General features: G+C 32.5%; 1 protein-coding gene and 1 long non-coding RNA gene across 2 annotated transcripts in view; one reads left to right on the top strand and one right to left on the bottom strand.

Moving 5' to 3' along the window:
* The window catches only part of LOC114939940 (uncharacterized), a 45,714-nt gene that overhangs the window by 25,509 nt on the left and 5,780 nt on the right, over nucleotides 1-14,425 (bottom strand). Inside the window, exon 2 of the long non-coding RNA XR_003821364.2 lies at nucleotides 2-153. This is a non-coding gene — a long non-coding RNA (uncharacterized LOC114939940). The remainder of the gene's footprint in view (nucleotide 1; nucleotides 154-14,425) is intronic.
* meng (serine/threonine-protein kinase meng-po) lies at nucleotides 4,559-11,669 on the top strand. The gene is made up of 2 exons (XM_029314403.2): nucleotides 4,559-4,907; nucleotides 8,161-11,669. The coding sequence occupies exon 2, from the start codon at nucleotides 8,161-8,163 to the stop codon at nucleotides 9,328-9,330; it is 1,170 nt and encodes a 389-aa protein (XP_029170236.1). The 5' UTR covers nucleotides 4,559-4,907; the 3' UTR covers nucleotides 9,331-11,669.

Here is a 14,425-nt window from a genome sequence, read left to right as displayed (position 1 = left end):
CCTTAAGGTTGCTTCGCTGGTGCTTCATATCTCTTCCTCCTCTCAGGTTGTCAGAGTCATTAAAATTCGTTGATTAACACGCGCAATACTTTTAATGGCACTCTCGCACTTTACGCACGATACTTTCAACGGCACTCCCGAATTTTACGTTGTCTGTAACATATAAATATAAAATCTAAATTATAGCAGTGTTCCTAGTCCTATAAATGTTTTAGCAGAAAAAAAATTGATTGACATTTCCCTTGAATACAAAATTTCGTATTTATAAAATTTATAAAAAAGTCTCATGATAAAAAACGTAAATAATGTTTCGAAAAATTAAACATCTTAATTGCAATATAAAATAATTTGTTTTTTTCTTATATTCTCAGAAAATTTTATTAATATAAATTAAATCTTTATAAACAATTCTCATTAATAAATAAGGAATCTAGGAAAAAAATAAAAATAAAAAATTTTAATTATAAAATTGTTAGAAAAATATGATATTACAAATTTAGCAGCAGAATATACACACAGAAAGAGAATCACAAAGATAAGAGTAAGAATAACAAACTGTCGCAGTGAAATGAAAATATTTGTTCGTTTTATGCGTTCTTACATATTGCCAGTATTATTCGCCGCAAAACAATATTTGCATTTTTTTTCTTGTTCTCAAGTCAAACTATTATATACATATATATATATATATACACCTATATTAGATAATTCAAAATAATGAACGTATAATTGTAATAAAAATAATGACTTGTTTGTAAAATTGAAAAATTTGGTAACATTTTTGTAGAAATAATACAAATATAATAAATTAAATTAAATTAATGACAGAATTGAAGTTTACAATTGTGTGAAATTAGAAGTAACATTATTTTCTAATAGTTTATGATAAGAGATATAAATAAATGGAATAAATAGAAATTATCAGAGCAAAAGGAAAAATTACTCTCGAAAATAAAGAAAAAATGTGTACCTAGAAATATTGCATTTCTCAATAAATCAGTGGAAACGGATAAACAGTTTAAAGAAAGCAGGAAAAAATCAATGTTATCAGAAAGAAAAAATAACTGAAAATCAATGAATGATAACTTCACAGAATCACATTTCTCATTGTTAGTTGACATGCACTTTTGTTTATTGCAATGGCTCTGCGCGAGGCAATCACGATAAAAACAAAAACCTAGCATATTTAAACCAAGCCAAAGTTAAATTGATTTTCCAAGATGGCAAAAACTATGAACGCGTATTGTGAAATCTGTCAGAATTAAAAGTTCAAAATAAAGATACGAAGAAACTAATCTAAAAATTGTTATATATATATTTATGAACTTGTATTTAATAATTTATAAATTCTACAATATATATATATTTGTTCTTGTCCCATTCAATATCGCAAAATTTGTTAATTATTTATATAACGCATTTCAACGTGTATATAATGAGAATTAGTTATTCAGATATTTTCGGTTGATCTTATTGTCAGTGTTTTCTGAAATCATCATTGGCTTCTTCCGAAAACTAACGCGAATCATTGAATTCTGATAATCATTATTCCGAGTATTAGTGTCTTTTTTTATTTTTGGTCATTTGCATCATGCCAGATTATTTAGACTTCTTTGTATCAAATTTCATTTAAAAAATGAGAATACTTGAAAATAGTTAAGAAATATTTAAATTGCTATAGGTTTCAATTTTTTAAATTTTACCTAGAAGAAACCTCAATTTCAAATTCAATAAAAATAGCACGAAATAAGTAGTAGATGTCAAGGAATGAAGAAGCATCTGCGCGCTATTATTTACGGTGAAGACCTCAGAGTTTTCTAATATAGATGTTTCATCAACCGCATTTCGCACAGCGATAAATTCGATAATTATGTATTCACGATTCAGCTTCAGTAACGACTCTTTCGTTCTTGCTTCTCTTTCCCTTTTTACTGCTATTTTATTCGCATTGCATCATTTTGAGCGTTGCGCGTGTACGTGTGCAATCGAGTCACACTCGTGCGGAATCGCACGTGGGCGATCTTGATGTGTACGTACTGTATTTGTATTTGTACTGCCTTTGCGTAGGTGGGATATGAAGATGCATGCGTCGATGAAGGTAAATCCTCTCCGACAAGCTCACCCTTATATATTTCTTTCTCTTCCTCCATTCTTCTGTTCATGCTATTTTCTTTCTCTTCTATCCTCTTTTTCGTCATGATTCCCTTCTCAGTCGATACTCTACACTCTGTTCAAGAGTTCTTCAAGAAATAGCTACCTTAATAGAGGTGTCTCGTATACTTTTGTTTATTCAACGGTGACATGAAGTATATACTTTTAGATTATGAATTGTTTAACTGGAATATAGTGAGAAGTTGGATAAATTATTTTAATACCTTTTCTTGTAAGCTTCAGAGCATTGTTAGATAACGAAGAACTGGCATTCGCAGAAAAATGATCGTCGTAGAAGCCTTCCGCGAATAATAAATTCTCTCAAAGTTCAGTGGCTGCTTGGCAAGCACACTTAGACGTGTTCTGACATGAATATGTTAGTGATTTCAAGCAAAATAGACAATAGCTGTGTCTACGAAAAACGCTAATCTAATTATAGTTGAAGATATATATATATATTGTACTCAAACGTAAAATAAAATTCACACTACCAAGTTCGACACATTATGCTTATATTTCATTCCTCGCACGCGACTGTCACGGGATTCATAAATCAATTATGTGCCTGCTGTCCCGCAAGATATACCTAGAGACGTATACACGCAAATGTATAAGTTTGATGACGCCAACATGTTTCCCATTTATCCTAGATTCTGTCTATTCCTCGAAACTCGCCAACGTCAAAGTTTTTTTGCATAATTCACAAACTAATTGTAAGGGCGAGCCGATTCGCGATTACACAATAATTCGCACTTACACTTCCATTGCGCGATCGTTTCTCTTATTTATATCTTTAATATCCGGTTGTGGTATACAGCCGAACGTCTCTATGGTATATCTCCGTATACTTGACATACATTTTAAAAATACTTTCAGGTGTAAATTCGGATTCGTGATGAACGCGTAATCTGCATTATTTAACAGTGTCTGTCGTGATTTTAAGAAAATAATATCGGATGTGACAAAGTCACAAGAGACGTATAAGAAATTTATGATAAATTAAAAATATATTTCAACCCTCTACTTTAAATTATTTTCGATAGTAATAATAATTAAAAATTTCTTATATTGCAATAAATAGAGGCAAAATATAATTATAATAATATATGATAAGAAAGCAAAGAGCTGAATCGCAGAACCATGTAGCCTTTCCTTCTCTTTTATTTGGCTCTATATTCGTAGAAGTTAGAATATTAAACTAGTGGCAGAAAGTCAATAAATCCATTTTAAGTCGATCCATGTCAATAATCCATTCGTGCAGATATAAAAATATACTTTGCAGATTCAAGTGACTACCGAAATGGCTTTATCCTGCAAAATTCACAGGCAGACGCAATAAAGAATAATATGAAAGAATAAAGAATAAAACACAAATATATTATATTATTGCTGTAGAAATAAATAATGCCAAAAACCGAACCCAAATTCTTCAAAACCTCTCTTACAATTAGTATTGCGCGCATCGTTTTCGCGCACATAGGAATTCTTATTACTCACGAATAGTTATCGAGTCCTTGTTCCTAAATCTCGAGAATGCGCTATCATTGAACACGTACAAGCAACATACTTGATCGCAGATAATTAACGAGTACGTATGACTATATAGTCACAAATATAATTAAAAAGAAAGGTTTAATTTCTTTTATTCGATTTACTTTTCGAACTGTTATCTTGCTATATCTTTTTATAATTAGTAAAAGTCAGTTTAAAATAGATTCAAATCAGTAATTCGATTCGAAATAATGGTGCTTTTATCTAAACGTGATCATGGCAATTTATGGTTGAAAATATGTATATTGCAGCGTGTAAACCGATCAATGACGGCATAGAAAAATTATGCGGTGAATCTTGTTCCGGGTAACTCTTCCTGTGTTTATCAGGGTGTTGTCGTGACGCGACTCGTCGACTCGCGTGTAATACGTTCGTTAAAAACAGCTACAGTATGACGCAGTGTTACGCTTGTTTTACACGGAGAAAATATTACAGTAAAAATTACAATATAATTTATTTAATCGTTGAACACTTTAATATATATATAAGCAAAATTACCATTTTATTAATTAATTTTTTATTATATAATATACGTATTATATTTTACAAAGGAGTATTGTGATTATTCAAATATTCTGATGTACAGATAAGTAACTGCATAATCGTTAATAAATAATAAAACAAATGCATAATTTACAATTTTTATAGTAATAATGATTTTAATGTCATTATGTTTCTTTGCAAATAAATGTGGTAAAAATATGTATTTTTCACGTAATTTGATCTGTAAAATTCTCGTAATATGTACCTTACGTTAGTTGACGTCGTCGCGCACCCTTTTACAATCCACGTCTGCGCGTTTCCCAGCTGGGTCTATAAAAGCGACGCGGGGCGTCACGACGCTCCAGACGTTTGAGATACGCGCACCACGGAAAATGCGACCAGGCACCATCGCGTCGATATCGCTTGTCACTCAAGTATCTATTTCTGTGCTTGTCTCTCAAATGACACCTGCTCCGAAAGTGAAATTGTCAGTGGATTAACATAAATTCTCGCTGACTTCTTCATTCAGCGTTTGTGATATTTGTGCGACCATCTGATGTACGCGTGTGCTGCGAAAACGTGTCGTGATATAAAAATGTAGAAGAGAACACGTTAATTAAAATTTAATCGAACAAAAGAAAGTGATTTAATACACGCATTTTTATTGACATTAATCGCAGTGTGCACATTCTTTCCGAACGTCAAACGGATTTTACTACGTGGTACGTATCTCTCGTATTATTACTTCTCTACAAGTGTCTCTGTATACATTTTATCTGTGCAATTGTGCACAAACTTTTTATTAGTGATGTTTTTTAAATCTTAATGCTTTAATACTCAATAATCAGAAATCTTATTAAATTTTTGATACTTTGTGAGGTCCTATAATCTAATTAAAAAAAATTAAAATTGATATTTATAAAAATAGATTTTTTATAAGAATAGATTTCAAAAATAAGTTTTTTATATTTGACTATTAATTATATCAATTTTTTATATTATAAAATTTTAAAAGATTATATATAGTATTTGCTTAGGATTAAAAACATAAATTATAAAAATAAAGGAAATTTTTAATCGCAAATATTATATTATATTTGATAATTTAGTTTAAAAACGTATCGAACAATAATGTTATAAGATCGATAGCCTTCTAAGCTATAATGCATTTATATCATAATCAGCACACACTTTTATGATTTTTATATCTAATGCTTTAAGGAGTTAACACGAAGATTTCCGCGGCATTTGTAGTATGTTAAATTGTTCATTGTCTATTTCTATATGCGTGTCTGCTAAACTATCTCATTAAACGCATGACATGCACGTACGCACGTACGCCAAAGTAGAATGCTACTAACTTCTCATATGTATTAAAATAGAGTACCCAGTAAACATAAATGCTAAATATACCTGCATCTCGGAGGCTTGTCAGAATAAGCCGGTCAGAACCGGCGGTAATATGAAAAAATAACCGTGATACAAAACAATGCGTAAAGAAAACAATATTAACTGCAATGTGTCGAAATTAAAGTCATGACGCACGAAATGTAAATTTAAATATGTGACATATACAGAAGAATATAATAGTCCTACGTAAGAATCAGAAACACGTTCCCACCCACTTTGTTAATAATTAAAGTGAAAAAGAGAGATATGCCATTGTTTTATTCTAGTTGAATTTTATAGTGCATTGCATTATTAAAATATTTATGACTACCACCCACGAAATCCGTTCGTTTCATATTGCATTCGTTTCGTCAGATGATGACATTTACGCTGTCTCGAATTTCCAAAAATTTATGGAACGATCCGAAGTGGATAAATTTTTATCGTCGAATAAATGTATATTTGTTTTCATGTAATTTAAACATTTATTAATGGTTGTGTTGTAACAAACAATTTCTTTGAATCATTAAAATTACAACTTAAATACAACTTAGCTTTTGGATTGTTTCGTATTTAAAATGTCTATATAGAAATACGCATGTTTGTATTCTCCTAAATTAGTTTTAACATAAAAATTGAAATAGTACATAGAAGTACAGGTAAAAATTATGCTGTCCTATTTAAGCAAGAAATTAGCAATTTATATATATATATATGTGTGTGTGTGTGTGTGTGTGTGTGTGTGTGTGTGTGTCGATCTATAACTTTTATTCGTGTAAATTATTTTTTAGTGCCATTAGATTAAATAAATTAAATTTTGAAGCGTATTTAAGCGATATGGCCAAGATAAAAAAATCATCTATTTGTCATATCTCTCTTTTCCTATTCACACTCGATCTTGCTATGCATTTAATCTGTGCAAAAAAAAGATAAATTGACGAATACAGACAAAATCTGATTGAAACACGATAGGATCGAAAGAAAGTTTCAGAGTTTAATGCCAATCAGGCACAGGCGATGTCGAACGGTCCTTGCTATTGATCTAGCGAGAGGGTCTAAATGTCCTGGGTTCACCCAGCTACCCTCCGGCCCGATTCTCGGTTGCACGGCGAGAGTGGTGGATCTCTCTCCGATAAGAACAGCGGAGAAAACCGCAACGTGGGATACACGTACAAAGCGAAGATTACCATCCCTAGTGGCGTCGTTCCAAAAATCCTACCCGTGTATTGCCGTCCAAATTATCGATTCATGAGATGCGCGATCATAAATTCGAACGCAAATATAACACTCGATCACGAGTTTACACGAGAGAGCAGATGCAACGCGGCGCGCGATGACGCACGTGCGAGATTGCGACTGGAAGAGAAACGGAGTCTCAAAAAGCGCGCGAAGACTATCATTAGGTAGATCAATGTCTGCTTAATGTTGCTGTTATGCAATAGTAATCAATAAATTCGACGACTTTCATGTCGTTTTAAACATTTTAATAGCGAAAGTAGGTATACGCGAATTTCATTGCATATATACAGTATGAGATTCCCAGTATGTACTTGCTTCTATAGATTTCTTGAATCAATTTAGGATCGAACTTTTTCATCAAAACTTGAATTATATGACAATTTATCTCACAGATTTTTAACAATTCCAATTTTAAGTGTCTTTGTTATTAATTAGGAAATTAAATTTATACTTGTAAAAATAAATATTCGCTAAAAAATAATTCTACTTTATTATATTAGTAAAAAAATTAGGTTCAATTTATTTAATTAAAGTTGGATCCGTAAAAATTATCAAAAGTACCTGTAAAATATTTTTCTTTTTTCTCACAGAAAGAGACTTAAAAAAGTTGAATTTTTATTTGAAAAATATTATCTCCTTTTGTCCTATTGAGACATTTTTTCTAATGATCTCTACATCACATGATATACAATATCAAGTGGCACGTGTTCGCAATATCATATTCCAGAACTGCGATTGATCTACTGCTATTTATGAACTAGGACGCACGTTGTACGATCAGAGAGGCGTGAATATTATCTTTTTGCGGAAGGAAGCGTGGGAACACTCCACAGAATATGACCGTACGTTCGTCATATTGACAATCGTAGGCGTTATATATGTCTGAGATTTATTGTACCTAGAGAACGAGACGATGATATTTCTGCGACAAAGCATTATCCAAGTATAAAATCAACGTAGACGTATTTCCGACAGATGAAATTCTAATTTCCGCACTTGACGGAAGGAGACGGTCTATATAAAATAAAAATAATAAATAAAAAGTTCCTGTATAATAAAAATACATTAAAAGATATTAAAATAACAATACAAATAAATTAATTATATACGCAATTAAAATAAAATAAATATCTAAAATACAAAAATAAAATAATTTTAATTATAGTAAAATATATGATTTATATATATAATACTGGTCATAAAATTTACTTTTACATAAAATTCTGTGCGAGACACTTAAACATTGTTTATTATATTTAATTGCATTATGTACATTATACTTGAGCTAAAAGTAAAAAATATTAATCTATTAAAAATAATCAAATATATTTTTTTGTTTTATTACAGATGAAGCTGCACGAAAAGAAAGAGTCGGGTATCCATAGGGTGCAGGAGGTACCTCTCGAAGAATTAGATCTTTCGAAAGAATACAATGTGGAAAAAACTCTGGGCGAAGGTAGTTTTGCGAAGGTTTTATTGGCGATACACAGAGCCACTCAAACAAGGGTAGTTCTAAAAGCAGTTCATCAAGAACTCACATCGGAGAAGGACTTTTTCCGGGAATTCCATTATTCGTACCACCTGAGCCCACATCCAAATATACTTTCTTCGTACGCCGTCGCTTTCAAAGCGGAGAAATGTTTCGTTTTCGCGCAAGAATACGCGCTCTACGGCGACCTCGCCGGCAATGTGAAAGCTGGAGGACTTAACGAAGACGCGTGTAAAAGGATCGCCGGGCAGCTTGCTTCGGCTCTCGATTTTATTCACTCAAAGCAGCTGGCCCATCGTGACATAAAATTGGAAAACGTGCTAGTATTCGCGCAGGATATGAGCAAGATCAAGTTGTGCGATTTCGGTTGCACGAGACGCGAAGGCACTCTGGTGAACAAGATCCGTTGCACCTGGGTGCCATTTCAACCGCCCGAGATCCACGAGGTCATCAAGAATGAGAGGTACGCCTGTAAAAGAAGCTCGGACTGTTGGCAGTTCGGCATCGTTCTCTTTGTTTGTCTGACCGGCAATCCGCCATGGCAAAGCGCCGACCTAATCCAAGATCCGGACTACTCTGCTTTCCAACGATGGTTAAAGCGACGCACCACCAAGATTCCGCCTACTTTCCGGCGATTCACACCTAGGCTACTCCGATACTTCAGACGAGCATTCGAGCATAAACCGGAGAAGAGGCCGCACGTGACTGAGATCAACAAGTATTTAAAAGATACGTGGTGCATCAGCAAGATCAGTCATAGCGCGACATCGACGTCGGTAGATGTGAGCGAGAGTCTCGCCAGGCGGGGCGACAGTCTGCTCTACCTGGACACTATTTTGGATGACAGAAACAATGTGGACGAGAACAAAAACAAGCTGAGGAAATTACTAAATAGTTACGGCCTGGAGACTACGGTAGATCAAAAAGTCGTCACCAAAAGGATATGGGAGTGGGTGATGCAGTGTGATTCCAACATAGAGGACATAGAGCCGGGTCTCATCAGCGGCTTCAGCACGGAGGATATGTGAGAGATGGTGAGAACCTGCAGCGAGCCGTGCCTTCGGATCGCCCAGGAGGAGCCGAGTAAGTTCCGAATGGGCAGCTTTCATGTATCGTACAGACGTGCCAAATAATCAGCCGTATAAACGAGAGACATTTTTCGAAGAGCTCGTGCGAAATGTATTCCACGAAAGAGCGGAACACGGCCTTGTTCCAGCGACGGCCTGTTCCAGGGTTGAAATGCTATACATAGGCGGACCAATTATCGATAAACTTCCTCTATTATTTTAAAATGGAGATTACAGAGAAAATTCGAAAAACGATGATGACTTTTGTAAATAGTGAAATAATAATGGCATATTGAAAACGACAGCTAATCCTAAAAGTAAAAATGCAACGTAAATGTTTGAAAAACATCATAATGATGTGTGTCTAAAAGACATTTCTAATCTCTGAAGCATTCTCTCGACGTTTAGATATCCTTTGTATTTTTATGCTGTTTTGAAATTTCAAGAATAAAATAAGATATCCGTCTTTTGAGACATAAGATAGCAGTTGAGTGTAAATGTGATATGTATGTATCTAAGTATAGAGAAAGAATCCGCTTCTTGACCGAAGAACAGTGTCAAGCTGGAGATTAGCTTGGTGTACTAACTATAGAGACAATAATGCCGGTGCATAATGATTTTTGCGTTAATCAGTTGTTCTGGTAAACAGATGGTCTTAGCGATGCCTTATGTGCGACTTATTGTTAGACGCGAGGTTGGAGACAGCCACTTAGAATATATTTTGCATATAATTCAAAAAATCTCTATTTCTGTTCACATATAACGGTATAAACTCGATCGTTAAACAAAAGATAAAAAATGTAAGACTGTATAATCCAGGGATTCCCAAATTGGAGATCGTAACTCCAAATGTAGCATAGATTACATTTTCGAAAACAATCCATTTAATAAGATTCGGCACAATCAAATGTGAAAAATTAAAGTTTCGATTTACATAGTGAGAGGAAAATACTAATGTTTCATTATTATAATCTGAATAAATATGAATCTCTAACTTTCAAAATAACAAAGTAAAATTTCTGTTGCAACATTTAATTTATAATTCTCTTCTCTAAAAAATAAGAAAAAGAATTTTCGGTTATGCCAAAAAATTTAACAATCTGGCATAGCCGAAAAATGCAATAGAGATTATAATGCGAAATGGATGGTTATCGGAAGTACCGTTAACGACAAGATGTAAATTATACAAATGTAAATATATTTATATAAATATATATACATTATTTATATTCGCTAAATATGTATATATATATATATGTATCTTATATATATACGTACACATATGTATACGTATATACATTAGGAAAATATAATGCGCATATATTCTTGTAGCAATTTATCGTGTAGTGCGTAGAAGTTCCGTTTGTACAATTAGTTACGCCACTTTGTAACGGTGATATAAACGTAGCATAATAATGCATGCGCGTTGCAATTTGAGTTGTAATAATCTTTCGCAAACGATCCTACATTAAAACGTTCACGGATAACAACACGTAAAGCGGGCATTTCGCAATGAAGCGCAAATCAGTGGCAAAATTCATCGCTTGCTTCCAGCGATCGATACATATTCAGATGAAAGTGAATTAAAATATGTACATACAATCCGAAATTTACATAATAACATTCTGATTGTAATATTAGGTAATATTAGAATAATTTTGATATAATTTTAGCAAGATCAATTTTCAGTTCTATATAAATCTATAAATACGGGAGAATGTACCACGTGCATTACAATTCTTGCATTTCAATATGCTACAAATAAATATTTTTGTGTGCGAAATAATATGAAATTTGTAAAGATTAAACATTAGAAAAATTCTGTGAGAAAAAGAGATGCATATGTATATATACCGTTTATTTTTATCTACATTCATGAGATATTTACGTTATTTTCTTGGCATAAGAATATTGCTATACCTATCGCGGATTTATTGTCAGATATAGAAAATTGATCTTCTCTAAAGTCTCCCGCAAGTTATCTCGATTGTTATCCAAATGTATAGCTGTAAGGATCGGTGTAAAGAATGTGTTAAGAATTGGAATTATGCGAACGCGTATTTCTATATATTTGTACGTTAAATATGGGAACATGCACGACGAGCATTATCGCTCACCTACAACATTCGGACAATCATTATTATCTTGGTACTGTTCCTCTTGTTCCGAATTTTGACTAAATGACAAGATAAAGTAACGAATGAAGAACTTTTGCGAAAAAGCCGACGTGCGTGACCTCCATTAATACGAAGCAATGTTTTGTATATATTGAAATAAATCTTGAAATTGTATATAATTGACATAGCGAGATATAATTCCCCCATAACTTTTACTTTGATTCTACATTCTATTTTATTTCATAATTAAGGTAAGAATTTATTTAGATGCTAATAATTTTTTATGTAACATCATTTAATATTCATTATTGATATTTATTATCAAAATCATTAATATTAATCCATCTTATATAAATCTATCAAAAAATTTTTTTATTGAAACACACGATTTCGATGTTAAAAGTAATCATATGTATATATCTATATATTTCTGTATACTCATGCATAAATTCATTGCATACATGTTATAACTTCTAATTCTTTAAATTGAATTTACGAATCAGTGGATTAATTAGAGCACGTCGCTCTCAAATCTTTCAACCTGTAACACCTACGCGGTTTACAACCAGCTAGAACGGGGTGGTTTGCCATCGGTCGGGTGTCGCTATGGCGACGAACCCTGGATACCCGGGCCAGCTGAAAGCGATGTACAACCCTCGCGTTCCTACCTCTCATTCGCGTTACAATCCCTCATTCTTCCAAAATCACCCCATCGAAGAAAATAGATGCGCGATGTAACAGGCGCGGCTGTTACATAGATCATGCTTCTGTCGCGGCTTGTGACCTCGTCATAGTAATTGGCAGAAAGATCGACGGACATATAATTTCTGGATTACAAGCGATTCTCGACGTGTTACGCAAGTCGAATATTCACGTCATCTGATATTTGTAACTCTGCGTTCATGCTACATCGAAAAACGCGAATATGCGCGCCATTAGCGAAGCCATTAGTCAGTTTTAATTAAGTGAAAATTATATTAGTTCTCTCTATTAGTTCGACCTTAATATCGGAGTAAGAGCATACGATCGCGAACATTTAAAAATTTTTCAATCTTTTGAGATTGCGTAAAACAATTATAAATTGGTATTTGCATCTCGAAAAAACACAAAATTTTTGTGTGTGTACAAAAGAAGCAAGTATCTTTAAACTTTTATCTTGGATAATTTCATTATATCCTCCCAATACTTAATAAGGTTTTTATGTATATATTATGTGGTTTTATCAAATTAATATTTAATATTTTTTAATTATTTAATTAAAAAAGATTAATTCAGATTTAATATTAAATTTATATTTTCAACAACTTTATATATATACTTATTCGCTGACTATATATGTTCAATATTAAAAACATCGTCGTAATTACGCTCCAATTGTTACATCCAATCTATTAATTACATCTGCGCGTTATCATTCTTACGGTCAATGTGAGTGTGCCTAGGCGTCATTCTCGCTCAGTCTCTAGAGTGCCAAGATAAATTCATCGTCCGTGGCGCAAAACGTTTTGATATTTGTTGACACGTGGATATATACCTAATACTCCAAAAAATATTTTAAGATCTTTACATATTTAACCTTTACTAGGTAACCCACAAGCTCTGTGGCATATCCTCGACCTACTTTCCGGTTGCTTCATTATATATATTTTTTGTTCTAATATATGTTTCAATCCAAATATATTAATATATGTAAGATTCAACTACTATAAACGTATAACTAGATGTAAAATAAGTAGATCACTAAAGATAAATTGATGAAATCATCAATCGAAAAATTTGTGTTAAAACGAGGATGAGCAAAATAATATGAGCATACCTATATTTATACTTATTTAGATAAGAGCCGAGTAAAATTAAATTTTAAAATTAGAAAGTATTTTTAGAATAAAATATATTTAGAAAAAATGCTAGTTTCATTATTAATCATACAAAAAATATATTATATAAAAATAGAATATAATATCACTTATTGTCAGATAAAAGTGATAATACAAAAGATAAAAGAATAAACCGAAAAAGTAAGATGAAATTTTCTTGCACAATGTTTTATTTAAAAAAAACACTTGATAATTAATACTCTTTTTTATTTCTTTCTTTTTCCGTTTTTCTGTTCCTCTTTATTCTGCATTTCTCGTTTCTTTTTTTCTTTTTTACCTCTTTTTCTTTCTCTTTTTTTCTCTCGTTCTCAGTTTTGATTTCGCAGGCAATTCCGGGTGTTTCGAGTCATTAGTTACGCCACTAGTGTGCGTGCATCAAACGAATGCATCTTAACATGCACCCGCGTTCCATCATCTTTCTTCCGATGCGCATGTATTTTGGACCAGTGTACCGCTATTTTCATCCACATGGTGAGTATTCTCGGCGGCTTGTTTTGACAAGCGTCAAACTGACTGGATACTTGACAGGGCGTTATCTCCGCAAAGCGGACATCAAGTACATACACAATTGTAGTGTTTAAACATATCGTAACAAAACATACGACGAGAGATTCTCAATTGATTGACTCTAAAACAAAAGTCAACAGCAAGCGCACGTGTAACAATAGCGAGAATTGGAAGAACGACATTTCAGCTGCTATTAAACTTTGACATTTGTTTATATAATTTTTATCAAGCTTCATATTCAACAAAGAGAATAGACATATAGACCAGCGAAGAAAAAATTAATGAAATCATCGACCGCAAAATCTATCTTAAAATTAAATAAGCACACAAAATAATATGATTATTTAACACGTATTATTTCGATTTATTCTTTATCTTTCAATAAAAGTTCAGTAAAATTGATTTTTTCACGTAAATATTTTTTACGTAAAATTCATTTTCTTATTAGAAAAATTTTCTAAAAAAGATATATTTATAAAAATACTGTCTTTTTACTATAAAAGTTCTATTAAATATTAAAAAAGTATTTAAAAAGAATCTTATATATTCATATAT

The sequence above is a fragment of the Nylanderia fulva genome, unplaced genomic scaffold, assembly GCF_048542155.1.
Source record: "Nylanderia fulva isolate GAGA-0341 unplaced genomic scaffold, ASM4854215v1 Scaffold1, whole genome shotgun sequence".
Lineage (NCBI taxonomy): Eukaryota > Metazoa > Arthropoda > Insecta > Hymenoptera > Formicidae > Nylanderia > Nylanderia fulva.
The sequence above is the reverse complement of the archived record's forward strand: the minus strand, read 5'-3'. Positions and strand labels throughout refer to the sequence as shown.